This window comes from Cryptosporidium andersoni, assembly GCF_001865355.1.
Source record: "Cryptosporidium andersoni isolate 30847 chromosome Unknown contig_61, whole genome shotgun sequence".
In the NCBI taxonomy this organism is placed as follows: domain Eukaryota; phylum Apicomplexa; class Conoidasida; order Eucoccidiorida; family Cryptosporidiidae; genus Cryptosporidium; species Cryptosporidium andersoni.
This window is the reverse complement of record NW_027122858.1, coordinates 102,565-118,248: the sequence shown is the minus strand read 5'-3', so window position 1 is coordinate 118,248 and position 15,684 is coordinate 102,565. Positions and strand designations below refer to the sequence as shown.

The 15,684-nt window shown below is 25.8% G+C and overlaps 6 protein-coding genes across 6 annotated transcripts; 4 read left to right on the top strand and 2 right to left on the bottom strand.

Annotated features, from left to right (window-relative positions):
- Positions 1–262: 262 nt before the first annotated feature.
- cand_002760 (B-box zinc finger domain-containing protein) lies at positions 263–1,849 on the top strand (the record flags this gene model as incomplete). The annotated part of the gene is made up of 1 exon (XM_067210524.1): positions 263–1,849. One exon carries the CDS (start codon positions 263–265, stop codon positions 1,847–1,849), a length of 1,587 nt encoding a protein of 528 aa, XP_067067791.1.
- A 378-nt stretch (positions 1,850–2,227) lies between these two features.
- cand_002750 (ABC transporter family protein) lies at positions 2,228–8,224 on the top strand (the record flags this gene model as incomplete). The annotated part of the gene is made up of 1 exon (XM_067210523.1): positions 2,228–8,224. The coding sequence occupies one exon, from the start codon at positions 2,228–2,230 to the stop codon at positions 8,222–8,224; it is 5,997 nt and encodes a 1,998-aa protein (XP_067067790.1).
- Positions 8,225–8,576: 352 nt separating this feature from the next.
- cand_002740 (uncharacterized protein) lies at positions 8,577–9,095 on the top strand (the record flags this gene model as incomplete). Its single annotated transcript, XM_067210522.1, has 1 exon — positions 8,577–9,095. The coding sequence occupies one exon, from the start codon at positions 8,577–8,579 to the stop codon at positions 9,093–9,095; it is 519 nt and encodes a 172-aa protein (XP_067067789.1).
- A 209-nt stretch (positions 9,096–9,304) lies between these two features.
- cand_002730 (uncharacterized protein) lies at positions 9,305–10,477 on the bottom strand (the record flags this gene model as incomplete). Its single annotated transcript, XM_067210521.1, has 1 exon — positions 9,305–10,477. One exon carries the CDS (start codon positions 10,475–10,477, stop codon positions 9,305–9,307), a length of 1,173 nt encoding a protein of 390 aa, XP_067067788.1.
- Positions 10,478–10,859: 382 nt separating this feature from the next.
- On the top strand, positions 10,860–11,933 carry cand_002720 (protein kinase domain-containing protein; the record flags this gene model as incomplete). The annotated part of the gene is made up of 1 exon (XM_067210520.1): positions 10,860–11,933. One exon carries the CDS (start codon positions 10,860–10,862, stop codon positions 11,931–11,933), a length of 1,074 nt encoding a protein of 357 aa, XP_067067787.1.
- Positions 11,934–11,977: 44 nt separating this feature from the next.
- Positions 11,978–15,568, bottom strand: cand_002710 (uncharacterized protein; the record flags this gene model as incomplete). Its single annotated transcript, XM_067210519.1, has 1 exon — positions 11,978–15,568. One exon carries the CDS (start codon positions 15,566–15,568, stop codon positions 11,978–11,980), a length of 3,591 nt encoding a protein of 1,196 aa, XP_067067786.1.
- Between the last annotated feature and the right edge of the window lie 116 nt (positions 15,569–15,684).

Genomic DNA, 15,684 nt, shown 5'->3' with positions numbered 1-15,684 from the left:
TTGTTGGCGCCTTTAGCGGAATGGCTTAAATTTATAATAATGTGATGTGATTTTGTGTAATTATAGGAAAATGATACTTTGAATATATAAAAGTACATAAAATATTTGCTTGAATATATTGGAGAAATAAAAAGTATTGAAGAAAAGAGATAATTTTTAATATTGTACAGACTACTTCAAAATACAACTTCTGTAATATATTATCTTTGCATACTTAGATAATACCGGATTCTAGTTATATATTCCATACAAATAGATTTTAATGTCAAGAGATATACTAGTAACACATATTTCAGATAGAGATCTTGATACTGTACAGCGTGGTACTGAAGAGTGGAATCTATTAGAACATTATTTGCAGGTTTGCTGTCGTTCATCTAGATCTTTAGTACAGCAAATATGGCATATAAATGTAGCTTCTGCTGAGGCAGCATTTGAAAGAAGAACAAAGGGTCGCTTAGTATTATATTGTTGGGTTGACACCAATGAATTAGATCTAAATAATTCTATTCAGGATGTATGTCGTCGTAGTTTTAAAATACCACCATCTGGCATGAAGTTTACATCAGGAAATATTAAATTACCAGGTATACCTTCTACTATAAATGAATCATCTAATTGTACTGAGGATCTTGACGCAAGTATTGAACTATCAAATTCACCATTTCTCCCAAATTCACACTCAGATTTTACGACCACTAGACGTCTATTTGAATATTTTCTATGTAAAGTTGGTGTTGGATGTTCAGTAGTTAAAAATAGTGAAAAAGAAGCAAATGGGAACCATTTCCAGATATCTTCGGAATATGATACAGTATTCTTACGAAATAGACAAATTAATCCCCCATCAATTATAAATTCAAAAATAAAAAGTAATAATGGAAATGATCTATCAGCTGAAAATGAATTAAATCTGACAAGATCACTATGTTTAACAACAGGAGTATTACCTCAACACACATTTCGTCATGAGTATATAATTTATGAAAGTTCACAAGTAGTACCCCAATACTTAGTTCAATTTGAATATGATTCATCTATTCCGGAACTTTTTGCAGTCCCATGGTGTGATGAGTGCCAAGATGCTCCTGCAATATTATGGTGTCAAGCGGATACAGCTAAATTATGTGATTCATGTGATGAAAGATTACATAGGCACAATAAACTAGTAAGTCGTCATGTAAGAATACCAGTTAATCAAATGCCGAGAGCATCTGGTTGTTGTCCAGTTCATACAATGGACAACTTAGAGGAGTTTTGTACATTATGTAATGTACCGATGTGTAGATTATGTAGACCAGCTCATGCTCATACAGAAGAAAGTACATCTTCTCTTATAATGCCTATTGGTCGTGCATATAGAGCTCAACTTGAAAGGCATAATAAACCACATCCGTGTTTGAATTCAAGAAAGATAGAATTGTTGGAAAAGTTGGAGTCACAGCAGATTATATATAATGATGTTAGAACAAATATGTTTGATGTAGAACAACGTATATATGCTCTACTAGAAAATTCAATGAGACAGTTACAAATAGCTATTGAAGCAAAAATAAATACAGTACTGTGTGAGCAATTAATATTTAATCAGTTACTACAACAATTGGAATGGTCTGAAGGGTTTTTACAATATCTTCAATCTGTATTACCACCAGCAGATTTTCTATTTGCATGGTTGAGGCATTGTCACTATAGAGAAGAAATTTTCCAACTATGTGATTTGTTTACAGATGATAACAAGTTCTTGCCTGATTTAAGACTTGTTGGCAGAGTTGATATCTTGTCAGAATCGGCACTGAGACATAACAAAAATCATAAGGATGCAAAACATTCTCTATTTCTGCAATAAGCTAATAGGGACTAGCTACTTCTAAATATTTAAAAATAACTTTTTACCAAGAAGGCTTCATAGTAGTTTAATTCTCAAATCATATATTGCACTTTTTAAATGTAGATAATGAGATATTTAGTATAACTTATTAGATTTAAAAATTTTGCGCCCAATACATCAATTTGTAGCCAGTATCAATCACATCACCCAGTATATCTTATCTTTTTTTGATTAGAAATTGTATTCTCACCTTTTGGGAGGATTATGAAACTAGGTATACTTGACTAGTACTAAAAGGTCTAAGTTCTTATATTGAGTATTTGTTAATAGCTATTAATATATAGATATTGAATTAAGTAATCTAAATACAACACACCACTATAAATTTACTAGAGTATGAGGGGTAATTCAATATATAAACCTAGACATTGGTTTCAATATTTTTCTTTAAAATACTTAAGCTTTGGATTTATGAGTCCCTATATCAAGTCCTATAAAACTGAGCAATTCTCTAGTAATGATCTACCAGATATTCCTTTAACAGAGGATGTAATTAAAATTGGGGAACACCTATCAAGAGCTTTAAAGAAAGAAGAAATATTGGCATTGAATAATGGTAGGCAACCAAGTTTATTTAAGGCAATATTAAGAGCTTATTATCCACTATTAATACTTTGCCTATTCTCAATTATTATAATAGATGGTATAAAGTATTCTGTAAGTTTAGTAATTACAAGAATTATTCAAGATTTACAGAAGCCAAGACCCTTATCTATACAAGATAAATATAACTCTTTAATTAACTTTTTTTCTGTATTCATTATACTAATATCAACTACAATAATATTACCTCATGCAACATTTTTGCAATTAAAATATATATTTCGTATCTATACTAGTTTGGCAATCAACTTGTTATGGAGAGGTTTAAGAAGATCTGGTGGAATTCATTTATCACGTAAATTTAATACTAGGTTAAATCCCCCATTTGTATCTAAAATGAACTTGATTATACATAAAAAAAGATACTCATTATTTAAGCGAATTTTGGAAATATTTAGTTGTAAAGTTGATGATAATAAGGATATAAATGAAATTACAACAAAAGATTTGATCACGGATAAATATAATAATTTATTTTCTATAAATGAAACACAAGTATCTAGGAATTTGAATAAATATTTAAAAGAAGATAAACAAGTCAAATCAGAAAATTCTTTAAAACAAAAAATAGACACTCAATATAGGCAGAAAATGAATATAATTCCACATAAAATGAGAAGTCAATTATTTAAGGTACAAGATGTTATCACGCCCATTAAAATAAAGAGTGCTGATATGTATAATTTGATTATGGCAGATTTATTTCCTTGTTCAAAAATGTTTGTTAGCTTAATAAACTTATTCTTATTTCCTCTCAGGTTACTAATTGCAGGATTTATGATGGCATACATATTAACATCATCAGTATCCAATGTCAATGGTGACAAGTTGCGAATTTTGAATATTTCAATAATTTTATGTATTACTTCATTATGTATATTAATCAGTATTGGAATAGGGTGCGAAGTATTTAGTGGATATTTAAGAAAACCACTACTTAAGGTTAAGGATAGAAGATTAGAAGAATTAAGGTATATTTTAAAAAATATTAGAATAATAAAACTTTTGAATTGGGAAGACTTTGTGTATAACTCATTAATTAACCTAAGAGGTGAGGAAATGCATCAGAGATATTTGAACTTATGGTGGAGCTCAGCCTCATTATTCTTCATAAACAACTCACTATTATTTTCACAGGCCATTTTATTTCTTGTATTAGGGCTATTATTTCAGAATTTTACTGGACAATTTATTATTCCAACAGTTGCTACTGTTCCTATAATGTATTCACTGGATACCTTATTTAGTTCAGCTGGTTCTATACCAGAAGAATTAGGTGCTACAGTACGGGGCTGGATCAGTTTGAGTAGAATTCAACTTTTGATATTCTCAAAAGTTGATGAATATCCTTTAATTTGTAATTCAGAAAATAAAGGTATATCTTTAGATGAGAGGAATATACTGTGTAGTAATATTGAATTAGCAGATATCAACAATTCTATATATGAGAATAATAAACGTTACACAGATGAATATGCTATCTATTATAACAATGCAAGCTTTTCTAGAGAAATGTACGATGACCCGGAAATAAGATATTTACATCAGTTAGGTGGGAGTTTATTATCTGGAGGTCTAGATGATATTCCAATTAAAGATGTTGAGGATAAGGAAATACGAACAATATCAGAAACGAATATTCATCATGAATCTCATACTGGAAATAATGAAATAAAAAGTGAAGAATATAGATTAGAAGATAAAGATGTTCAACAACTTGATTGTTTTATGAAATCTTCTACAACTGACTGTGATAATCAACAAATGAATTTGATAAACTTATCTAGTTTAACATCTTCTATAATATTACAAAAAGTTACTTCAAAAATAAAAGAAAAGGTATTTCAGAAACGTTCAATTTTTAAATTTAATGATTCTCAAGATGACTTTTTACACCTTCAAGATTATTCCTCTTTATACCATCTCACCATATCACCTTGTTTGAAAGATATTAATTTGTCTATAAAATATGGCCAAATTGGTATAATTTTTGGTCAAGCTGGAAGTGGAAAGACAAGTTTATTAGACTCAATAATTGGAAGTCTATACCGTATTAAGGGTATAAGCTATATTGCAAATAAAAGATTGCAATTGCCTATACAATATGTATCCTCTTCAACTTGGTTACCAAATGGTACATTAAAAAGTGTAATATTAGCTGGTCGTAAATTTGATGAGATTAGCTTTCGAAATGTTCTAAAGGTATGTCAACTGGAGACAGACATTAATAATTGGCCACTGAAAGATCTACATATGATTGATGAATATGGTAATAACCTTAGTAATGGGCAGAAAGTTCGTGTAGCTTTAGCTAGAGCTTTGTATAATTATAACTGCTATGAAAATGATGAAATTGAAGACATTCAACATGATGATATAAATGAAATCTATAGAAATAGAAATCTTCATTCTACTAATCAAAGTAATCAGACTCTTCAGAGTACCCGTGATTTTCATATATTACTAGATAATAATATAAATATAAATGAATCTACCACTAATATACATAATAAAGGGACACCAGATATTGATCCTTTGTTTGACAATAGTATTGCTTCAAAATTTAATAAATACTGTAAACTTGAAGATAATTCTCATTTTTTATATGATATAATAAATCATAGAAATGTAAACCAAAGTAATAATAAATTTTTACTCTGTTTAGATTCAATATTTGAATCTCTTGATCCTCAAACCTCTACAAAGATTTTCAGTGAATTATTTATTTCCGATCATCCTTACTTAGAATCGGAAGATAGATCAGATCACTACAACTCTATAATATCAAAATTTAAAGAGTTTTCAAGTGTGATATCTATGACAACTACAACACTGAAACATTTTTTGGATAGATACATGGATAAAATGTTGGGGAATTGTCCATTTGAATTTAAGTTTTTTTATATGAACCAGGGTAGAATTTATGAAGTTCATGATATTCACCAATTTCTCTCCAATTTTGGTCAAAAGTATGAAGAAGTCCCTAAATATGGTCACAATTCTGTATACATCGGAAATTACTTAGAATCTAAAGATTCATCAATATTAGATACTCCAGAAGATCTAAGAAATGAAAAACAAGGAAATACAGACTTGAATTATAAAGCTGAACAATATACAAAGACTGAAAAGACATGTAATTTATATAAACCATTAAACAGTCAACCAATAAGTCCAAATTTTCAAATCAAAAGTATGAAATCTCAATTTACTAGTGAAAGTATTGAAGATCAAACAAAAAAGGAGCTATATAATGAAAATAATGAAAATGATAATACTTTCATTAATTATTTTCCTCAATCAAATACTTTTGCACCTTCTTTTATTATACCCTTAAGATATGTAAGTAATTCCACCCTTGGACAAGCTATAGTTAAAGCTTCTTCAAAATTAATAAGAAGTTCTAAATATTTCTGTCCAGTATATCATAATTTTACAGAACTCACTGGTCATGTGAAATTGAATACATATAAATGGTTCATAGAATTATTTTATGGTAGAATGATGTTTACATTAATTATTTCTATATTTATTTCTCTTGCATTATGTACAAATATTGTCTATATCATTGCAATTATTTGGAGTGGACAAGATAAAACCAGCTTAATTTTATTTCAAGATAAACTTGATAAAATTTTATATTTTAATTCTTTCTCTACAAGTTTACAATATATGAGTATATTCTTTATATTAACAATAGTAACAATAACAATTAGGCTAATTGGTATATACTTTGAATTTAAAGCTAAAATTTCAAGTTCCATTAAAATCCATAACGATATCCTTTTACAATTACTAAAAGCTCCTATAAAATTATATGATGGTATCAATATTAAATCTCTTGTAGATATTTTTTCACTAGATCTTTCAATTATTGACAACAAAATATCATTTTCTAATATCACATTTCAATTTACTTCCTTTATTATATCTATGGTATTTATAGTTTGGAGTACTCCAGTTTTTTTATTTTTAATACCTATAATTACCTATATATATATTAAATATATATTCAAACCTACTAGAATACAGGCTAGGGAGAATTACAGATTATTAATAAATACATATGGTCTTCTATGCAATCAAACTGAATTTATAATAAAAGGATCTGATATAATTAGAACTATGAAACTTTCTTACTATCAAAACTATACATCACATATACTTAAAAATTTATTAAAAATATTTTATTTTAGTTATGGAGTTAGTATATGGGGACAGATCAGAACTTTACTCTTGGGAATATTTACTATTTTTATTATATTTCTATTACCTACAATACCTAGAATACTAGATATTCAATTGCCTTGTTATATATCTGGTTTTGCTTGTTATAGTCCTGATCCTATTGTATCTAGTTTTCTTGGTCTTACTCTATCTTTTGCAATTGGTCTTCCATCAACTATTAATGGACTAAATAAAAAATTTATTGATTTAGAAATGGACATGTGTTCAATTCAAAGATTTCAGTTTTTACAAAAGCAAATTGAATATTATCATAAAAAAGTGAATCCATCAATCAAATTTAAAAAATACAATACTTCAATTACTAAAAGTAGTCTAAGTATGGAGAATGATAGAAATACAACTGACAGTAACAATACAAGCAGTAGTTCTCTAGAAATTGATGAAAAAGGTAGTGAAAAATCTGTAAACTCAAATATAAACGAAGATTCTTTAAATTTTTCTAATGGTCTTATAATAAAAGATGCAACAATGAGCTATACAGATAATAGATATATGATCAAAATAGCCTTGAGAAATATTAATATGAATATACTTCCTGGACAGCATATTGGATTAGTTGGTAGAACTGGATCTGGGAAATCATCTCTAATTCACTCCATTCTTGGGATCTATGAATTAGACTCTGGTAAAATACTATTAGATAATATTGATTTATCATTATTACATATGAATATTAATCAAATTCTAGATATAGATAAAAAATTAACAAGTAACATAGATATAAAGTCCAATTATTGTCATCAATATAATATTATTGGATTTATTCCTCAAAATTGTGTCATAATTAATAATTGGACTATAAGAAAGTATATAGATCCTTATGATCAATATAGTGATTCCAATATATGGAATGCTATTGATGAGTTAGAACTCAATTATTTATTTAAAGATTTACCAAATGGTTTAAACTCAGTGGCTTCATGTAATTCTTTCTCTCAAATTATGAATGATAATATTAACTTAGCATACTCTCGAAGTTATTCATCAAATGATAAGGCTATTTGTCAATTATATAATCATCAAAATCAAATATTTAATATATCCCAAATAAGAATTCTTGCTTTTCTTAGATTATATCTTAATTCAAAAAATTACCGTCTAATATTAATTGATGAACCCCCAATTATGGATGAATATTCATATAACCAAGAATTGAACCCTCGTAGTTTACAAGATACAAATACAGTAGAGTTTGTTTTAAATCATCCTAGAGATACCATCGAAAATAAGTCAGAATCATCTATATCTATTCCTTATCTAGTTAACAAGTATTTTAGACATTGTATTGTTATTATTATAGCCCATAATATAGAATCTATACAATACTGTGATTACATATATGTAATGAGCCATGGACAAATTTCTTCCAAAATTAAATTTTCAGAAGTTAAATCTCAACTTCATTTACAGAAATTAATCTATAAAGCAAACGAGTCTACTATTAGTAATAATGATAATCTTTATAGTAATATTAAAGAATAATTAACTTATTTTTAGATAATATAATAGCGGTATATTTAGGGACACCTACTTTTAATAATCTTTAATATATTATGGATACTATACCCTGCTTATACATTATTTAAAAAATCAGAATACAAATATCTTGTAAAGTCCAAGATCATTATAATTATACACTGATCTTGGTCAATTTTAATATAATAGTGCACTTTTTGAGGTTTCACTTCTACTATTAGAAATGTATAATATGTGTATCAGAAGGTTGTTACAAACAAATATAAACAATCAATACTCAAAAATATTAAACAATAACTATATCATTAATTTAGACAAGCTAAAAATATTATATAGAAAAGTACCAACTATAACAAATATGAAAACGATGACAGCCTATTTATCTACTAAATCCAGTGAACAACAAATAACTCCTAATGATATACTATCTATAACATCTAAAGCTCTTCTCAAATTAAAAGATATGTTAGAAGAATATAAACATAAACATAATAAGAAATATGTTGCTATACGTCTAACTTTACTTAAAAGTGGATGCTCTGGCTACTCCTATAAGTTATTGTTTGATGACCTTTACAATAATACAGAAGATCAAACTAAAAATAAAGAATGTTTGATCAACTTTAAAGATGAATCTGGTGCAAAAAATATAGAAGTCCCAATAATAATAGAATCTAATTCTTTAACAACTTTGTTTGGAACCAAAATTGATTTTATTGAAAATGAACTAGATTCCCGATTTACCTTCTATAATAAACTACATATTGGATGCTGTGACTGTGGCAAAAGTTATATGTTTGAGGATAATAAAGGAAATATTCATCATAATATAAAGACAAATTATATTACAAAAAATGACTTTGTAAAGTGTATATAATTGTTTGGTAGAATCAAATTTTTATGACTTTTATTAATATTATATATAATTTACTAGATAATATCTTATTTTTTTAAATAATGAAATAATCCCTTATCTATATAAATAATAAATATTACAATTTATAAAGGCCAATATTTCATAGTAAAATTTATATATTTAATATAAGAATATTATATTTAACAAATAAACAAAACCTTATAAATAAATTAATTTAACAAATTCATTCCATGTGAATCAGTTACTATCATATAGTTCATTTTCTTATTATCATTTATACAATTAAAATATGTTGGAATATTAGTTTGTGCAGATGTTATTTCTCTTGTATCAGTACAAGTTATCCATAGTAGCCTTTTAAAATTTAAATTGTTCACTTTATATTGTATTCTAATAGTTTCAAATATACCAGGTGGAAGTTTTGGAAATCTCACTGTAACCTTGTTTAATCTAGAATCTTGTAGGTGTAATGATTCATTATTTGAACGATTAGATAATGGAAGTTCAATATTATAATGTGATTCCATATTATAATCATTCAAATCAGGATTACTCAAAATTTCTATGGAATTTTTGCTTAAAATATTTCTATATTTCTTATTAGTGATATACTCCTCATCAATGGTTACAAAAACAATAACACCCATTGTATCAATTATACTAGATAATAGGTGCATACTACAATTATATAAAGTGTTTAATGATGCATTTAATCCAAATAAATAAGAATTTAATTTACTTGTATATATTTCATTATATTTAATATTGTTATCTTTATTATTATTATTATTATTATTATTATCTTGGCTAACTGTATATTCAAATATGCTTGAACTATTTTGAATTTTCCAAAATGTTAATGAATCTATAATTATAATATTTGGATTTGTATTATCTGTCATTATTGTACGTAATATTGAAATAAAATCTAATATATCTGATACACTAACAACTTTGAAATTATCTAAACTAGATATAAGCATATCCTTATTATTAATGGTTAGATCTTCATCTATTTGATAATAATTTTCATAGTATTTCTCAATAGTAGGTAGTAAATGTATCTCTAGAAAAACTTCTATACAGAAACTATTATCTGTATCAATATATAATACTGACAAATTATGTCCTCCAAGTTCCTTTGGTAGTATACATTGAGCCATTATATATCCTAATAATAAAGATTTACCACAATTACTTTTACCAGCTATTCCTATTAAATCTCCAGGCCTTAATACACCATTTTCACCTAATAGATCCATTAATATATCATCATTAAGTCGTAATCTGTATAAGTTCCTTGTTAATAAATTATATAAGTTATCATCAGCTTCATATACATGCTTTATCTTAATATCATTTAAGATACTGTATCCAAACATTTATGACATAATAGTAGTCTTTTAGTATTGTTATAGAGGGATATTTTGTACGTTATAGTCATTTTATATAAATTAAGAAATTTACTTAATAGCGCTATTATTTAATTTTTCCGTTTATAGCAATAAACTGTAATATTCTTTTAATATTTCAATATTCTAAAGTATTCCGAATCATAAAGAAAATATTCCACATATTATTGCAAAAAAATAGAAAGATACTAATATATGATCTTTATAATGACTGATTATATTAATATTATACTTAATACTATTTCATATTCTCGAAAAGAGAAGAAATTTAAAAAAAAATTATTTTACTTAATTAAACTACCTAGATATTATTAATATATTTAACATTATGTGAATTTATTTTTTATTAAGTATGAAATTAGATGACTTATGTATTATTAATGGAGAATACAAACTCCTATATATTCTTGGAAGAGGAGCATATGGCACCGTATATAAAGCTGTAAAGATAGATAATAAAGAACCAAAAATTACCAGTAATAGAGAAGATATAAATAATTTAAATTATAATTTAAGATCAAATAATAAATATATTAGCAAAAAAGAATATACCTATGAACTTTCAATACCAAAATATTATGCTATAAAAGTTTTTGATAAAAAGCTAACAAATAAAGGAATACATCCAAGTATATTGAGAGAAATTGGATTACTCAAAGAATTACATGAATATAATTTCGATGGAATTATTAGATTAGAACAAATAGTTGTTTGTGATCAAAGAATATGTGCTGTATATGAATATGGAGGTTCTACATTACAGTCATATATTGAAAAGAACGCAAATAATCTGAATCTGATTGACGGTATATATATATCATATCAAATTATAAAATCTGTGAATTTCCTTCATAGCATTGGTATTGTACATCGTGATCTTAAACCAGAAAATATACTTTTCAATGAAAATACAAAAATAGTTAAAATTGCAGATTTTGGATTAGCTCGTACAATTAGAAATAATAATGGTATAAATTTTACAATAGATGTTGCAACATTATACTATAAACCACCTGAACTTCTTTCTTTTAATACCAATAATAAATTGATATGTCCATATGCAGTTGATTGTTGGACTATTGGAGTAATTATTTTGGAATTATTCACAATATTATGTAAAAATTTCAGAAATAAGTCATATTTAGGTTATAATACAAGGAGTAACCTTAGTAAAGCTAATACTAATACATGGTTACCAATTTTTTTTGGAGGAAATGAAGTAGCTGTATGTAATGAAATTTATAAACTATTAAATATTTCATGTCAATTTCATATATTAAAAGATACTCTTAAACCATTGAAAGACAGATTTCCTGATATTTTTAATTTAATTTTTCAATTACTCCAAATAGAACCTAAAGAAAGGTGTAACTGTGAATATGCTAAATTTGTTGTTGAAAAAATAGTAAATAATCTAACTTCTTAAATATATATTTAATAATAATATTTTTTTTCTGTATGTTTTTCTTTTCATATTCTCCAATTACATACATTAGAATTATAACTAGTTGTATTAGTATTTTGTATATATGGACGATTTATATATGTCATATTATTTTGTTGTTCAACAATATTAGATTTTACTGTTGTTCTAAAAGAATATTTTGGTAGTGATGAATAACGTCTTGGTATTTTAGTATTATCAGCAAAATTTACATTAGTATTTGATATAATTGGATTTATAGGAAATTGGTTTATTTGATTAGAGTTATTTGTTGTATGGATATGTTGGTATCTAATCATATCACAATTTTGATATATATGATTAGATGCTGATTTTTTCAGTGTCTGAGTAGTTTTTGGATATATTATAGGTGTTATTTGTGAATTTACTGGTTGAAGTATATGTTTTTGACGTGCTATTAATGAATTTGGTTGATTTGTATCTAATAATCCACTAGAATTCATATTATATTTCGGTTCACTTAAATTATTATTACGATTAGTAACATTATTTTTGTTTAATTCATGACTTAGATCTGTACTATTTGTAGTGTTATATATCTCCTTTAATGTATTTGACGAAATTACATTTGCTTTATCTAATGAATCTAATGATTCAATTGATTTATTTAATGGTTCATCTAAATCTTCTTTATTTGGTGGCTTTATTACTGTTATTGCTGCTTTAAGCATTTCAACTACTGATTCAAAAATAAAGCTTGCTTCATCTATTGATGATATTTCATTGAGTAATTGTTTTCTAATACATGGCTGAATCTCATCACAATTTTTTAGATTTTGAATATTTTTAAATTCTTTTATAAGAAACTGCACCCTTTTTTCAAGTTGTTCAGGTCGTTTACTTCCTAGTGGTAGATCAATATTTTCTGAATAAGTTCCATCATCAATTTGTTGAATATCATATGAAAGTATATTTAAAGACAACTCATTGACTCTTTTTAACTTAAAATTCCTATTTTTATTATATATGATACTTTTAATATTTCTTTGTCTGATATATTGGTTAATAGTTAGTGTTTGTTTATTTCTAATAATTTTCATATGCTGATATAATCTTTTAGTTTTTTTAAGTTCTTCTAAAGTATTATTAAACTTCATCTTTAATTCATTACTTTTTATTTTCAAATTTTTCAAGTTATCTACATTATAATCAATTATTTGTACTTGTACAATATTACTTACTATACTCCACTTATTATTTTTTAGACAATAACAATTATTAGTGTATTTGTGTAACTCATTTTGTAATATAATAAATTTCTCATTTAGTTTTTTATATTGATTTATTAAATCATCTAAATTATATGTAAAATCTTCAGAATATTTACCTGATTGTTCAAAAATATCAACACTTTCATTTAGATTTTTTTTAGCATTATCTTTTGAAGATTCTTCAAAAAATGATTTTCTTAAATCTTCTAGTAATAAATCATTATTATCTGATGAATCAGAGGAATATGACCTTTTTTTGTTATCATTATCAATTACTTGCATATTAAGATTACATATACTTCCATTACTATAATTGATACTTTGAAATAAAATTCTAGAATTTTCAAGTTCTTGAATTCTTTCAATTTTTTCTATTTCCACTTGATTTATTAAATCATATACTGATAGTAATAATGAACTTTTTTCTTTTTCTAATTCATTATTAGTAGATTTTAATGTATTATTTTCATCATATAAATCTTTATTTTTTACATGTAGAATTTGCATCTCCTCTTCCATTTGATTACATCTAAGTTTTAAGAAATCATATTCTCTATTCATATTTTCAATTTTTTTCTTTAGTTTATCCTCACATAGTTGGGTTATTTTGCTATTTTCGCTTATTTGAGTTTCTAATTTGTTCTTTATAAATTCAACTGCATTTTTTTCTTCAATTTCATTATTTAATCTAAACTTCAAATTATCTAGCTCTTCCTTTAATAATTTTATTTCTTCAATTTGTTGCAAATTCTCCCTTTTTCCATCTTCTTTAAGATTATTAAGTTCTGATTTTTGATTATTGCACTCTATCATAAGATCCTCATAACTTTTGGTTATTAAATTCAATTTCTCTTCATAAATAGTACGCTCTTTTTCATACAATAATTCTGATTTACTCAGGCAGCTCTTTAGCTCCTTAAATTGTTTAATTAATCTCTCATTTTCCAATTTTTTATTTTCTAACTCATTTTGAATATTTCTATTTAGAGTATCAACCAATTCTAGTTTATTCATGGCATCTATATATTGCCTTTCCCCTATAGATAAATCTTCCATAAGCCTTTCTACTTTAAATTTATTTTCTTTTTGCTTATTTTCATTCTCAAAAATAATTATTTTTAGTTTCCTTTCAAAGTCTAAAATTAAATTTTCTTTTTCTTCCATGTAATGTTTTATTTCTTCTCTATGTATATCTTCAGTTTTTTTCAATAAATAATTGTGAATTAATTTATTTAAAGTAAATATTTTGAGAAAACTTCCCTTATTATCAATAATATTAGAAATTTTGCAAATTCCTTTAATTTTTTCAGTATTTATTCTACTACTTTTAACTAATTGTTTTTGTTTCACCCTATTACGCCAAGTTGAGAAATAGTACTGTAACAGTAGTAGCTTTTCTTGAGTAATCTTTTTCTCTAGTAATATTTTTGTGTTTAATGAATAATCTCTTGAAATTACACTTTTAGAATCACAAACTTTACCTAGCTTTTGTGTTATACCTTCAAATATCCTACTAATAACGGTATTAGTGTCGCATTTATCTTGACCTATATCCTGTTCATTATTATACAGATGAAACTCATATTCATTACTAACCCTATCTGATTGATCATTATTTGGAAATTTGAGATTTACCAAACTTTTTTCTCTATGTTTTTGAATCATTGCAATTGCATGAGATATATCAATGCTATTATGTGAAATATTTTGCTTGATTAAATTAGTTCTTGCTACATTATTAGAACCAGAAGTTTTACCAGATATTTTTGAAATTGAATCATCCGGTTCTATCTTATCACTCAATAGAGTATTTGTATTTTCATGATGCATATTATCTACTTTATTTTCTAATTCATTATCCCCAGTATCACTATTAGATAAACATTTAATATTTACTTTTTCAAATGATTCATTGTAATCACTAAACTGTTCTTCAATATTCACAATTGTATTATTGCATGAACAGAATATTAAATATATTTTAGGTATAGTAAAACTTCTTCTAGCCATTTCTTCCATTTCCTTTATTATACACACCGCATTTTCTGGCCTTTCTGCTAGTAAATCATTAGTACAATCATTCTTGTTTTTAAGTCCCAATATCCATTGTTTTTTACCATACATATCTAGATCTTTAAGTAATATACAGGGGAACTTTATTATTTGATATATTTCTGCACTACCCGAATACAGATCATCAACATTTCTTGAGACATAAATGCAAATATCTAAAATTTCATCTTCTTTATATTTAAATCGAGGAAATGCAAATGGCCAACTGCTAATAATATAAGGCCCTGATGAACCCTTAATTACAAGTGATACATGATTCCAATCATTATATTTCAGTGTTGGTCTGGGAATGGTTAAACTTGCCACTCGCATTCTATATAAAAGTTGAATGAGTATCTATAATAAAATTCTGTACATATATTTTCCCCTCTTTGTTATTGACTTTTAAATAAAAGATAAAAGACGCTTATCTTTTGTCTTTATTTAGC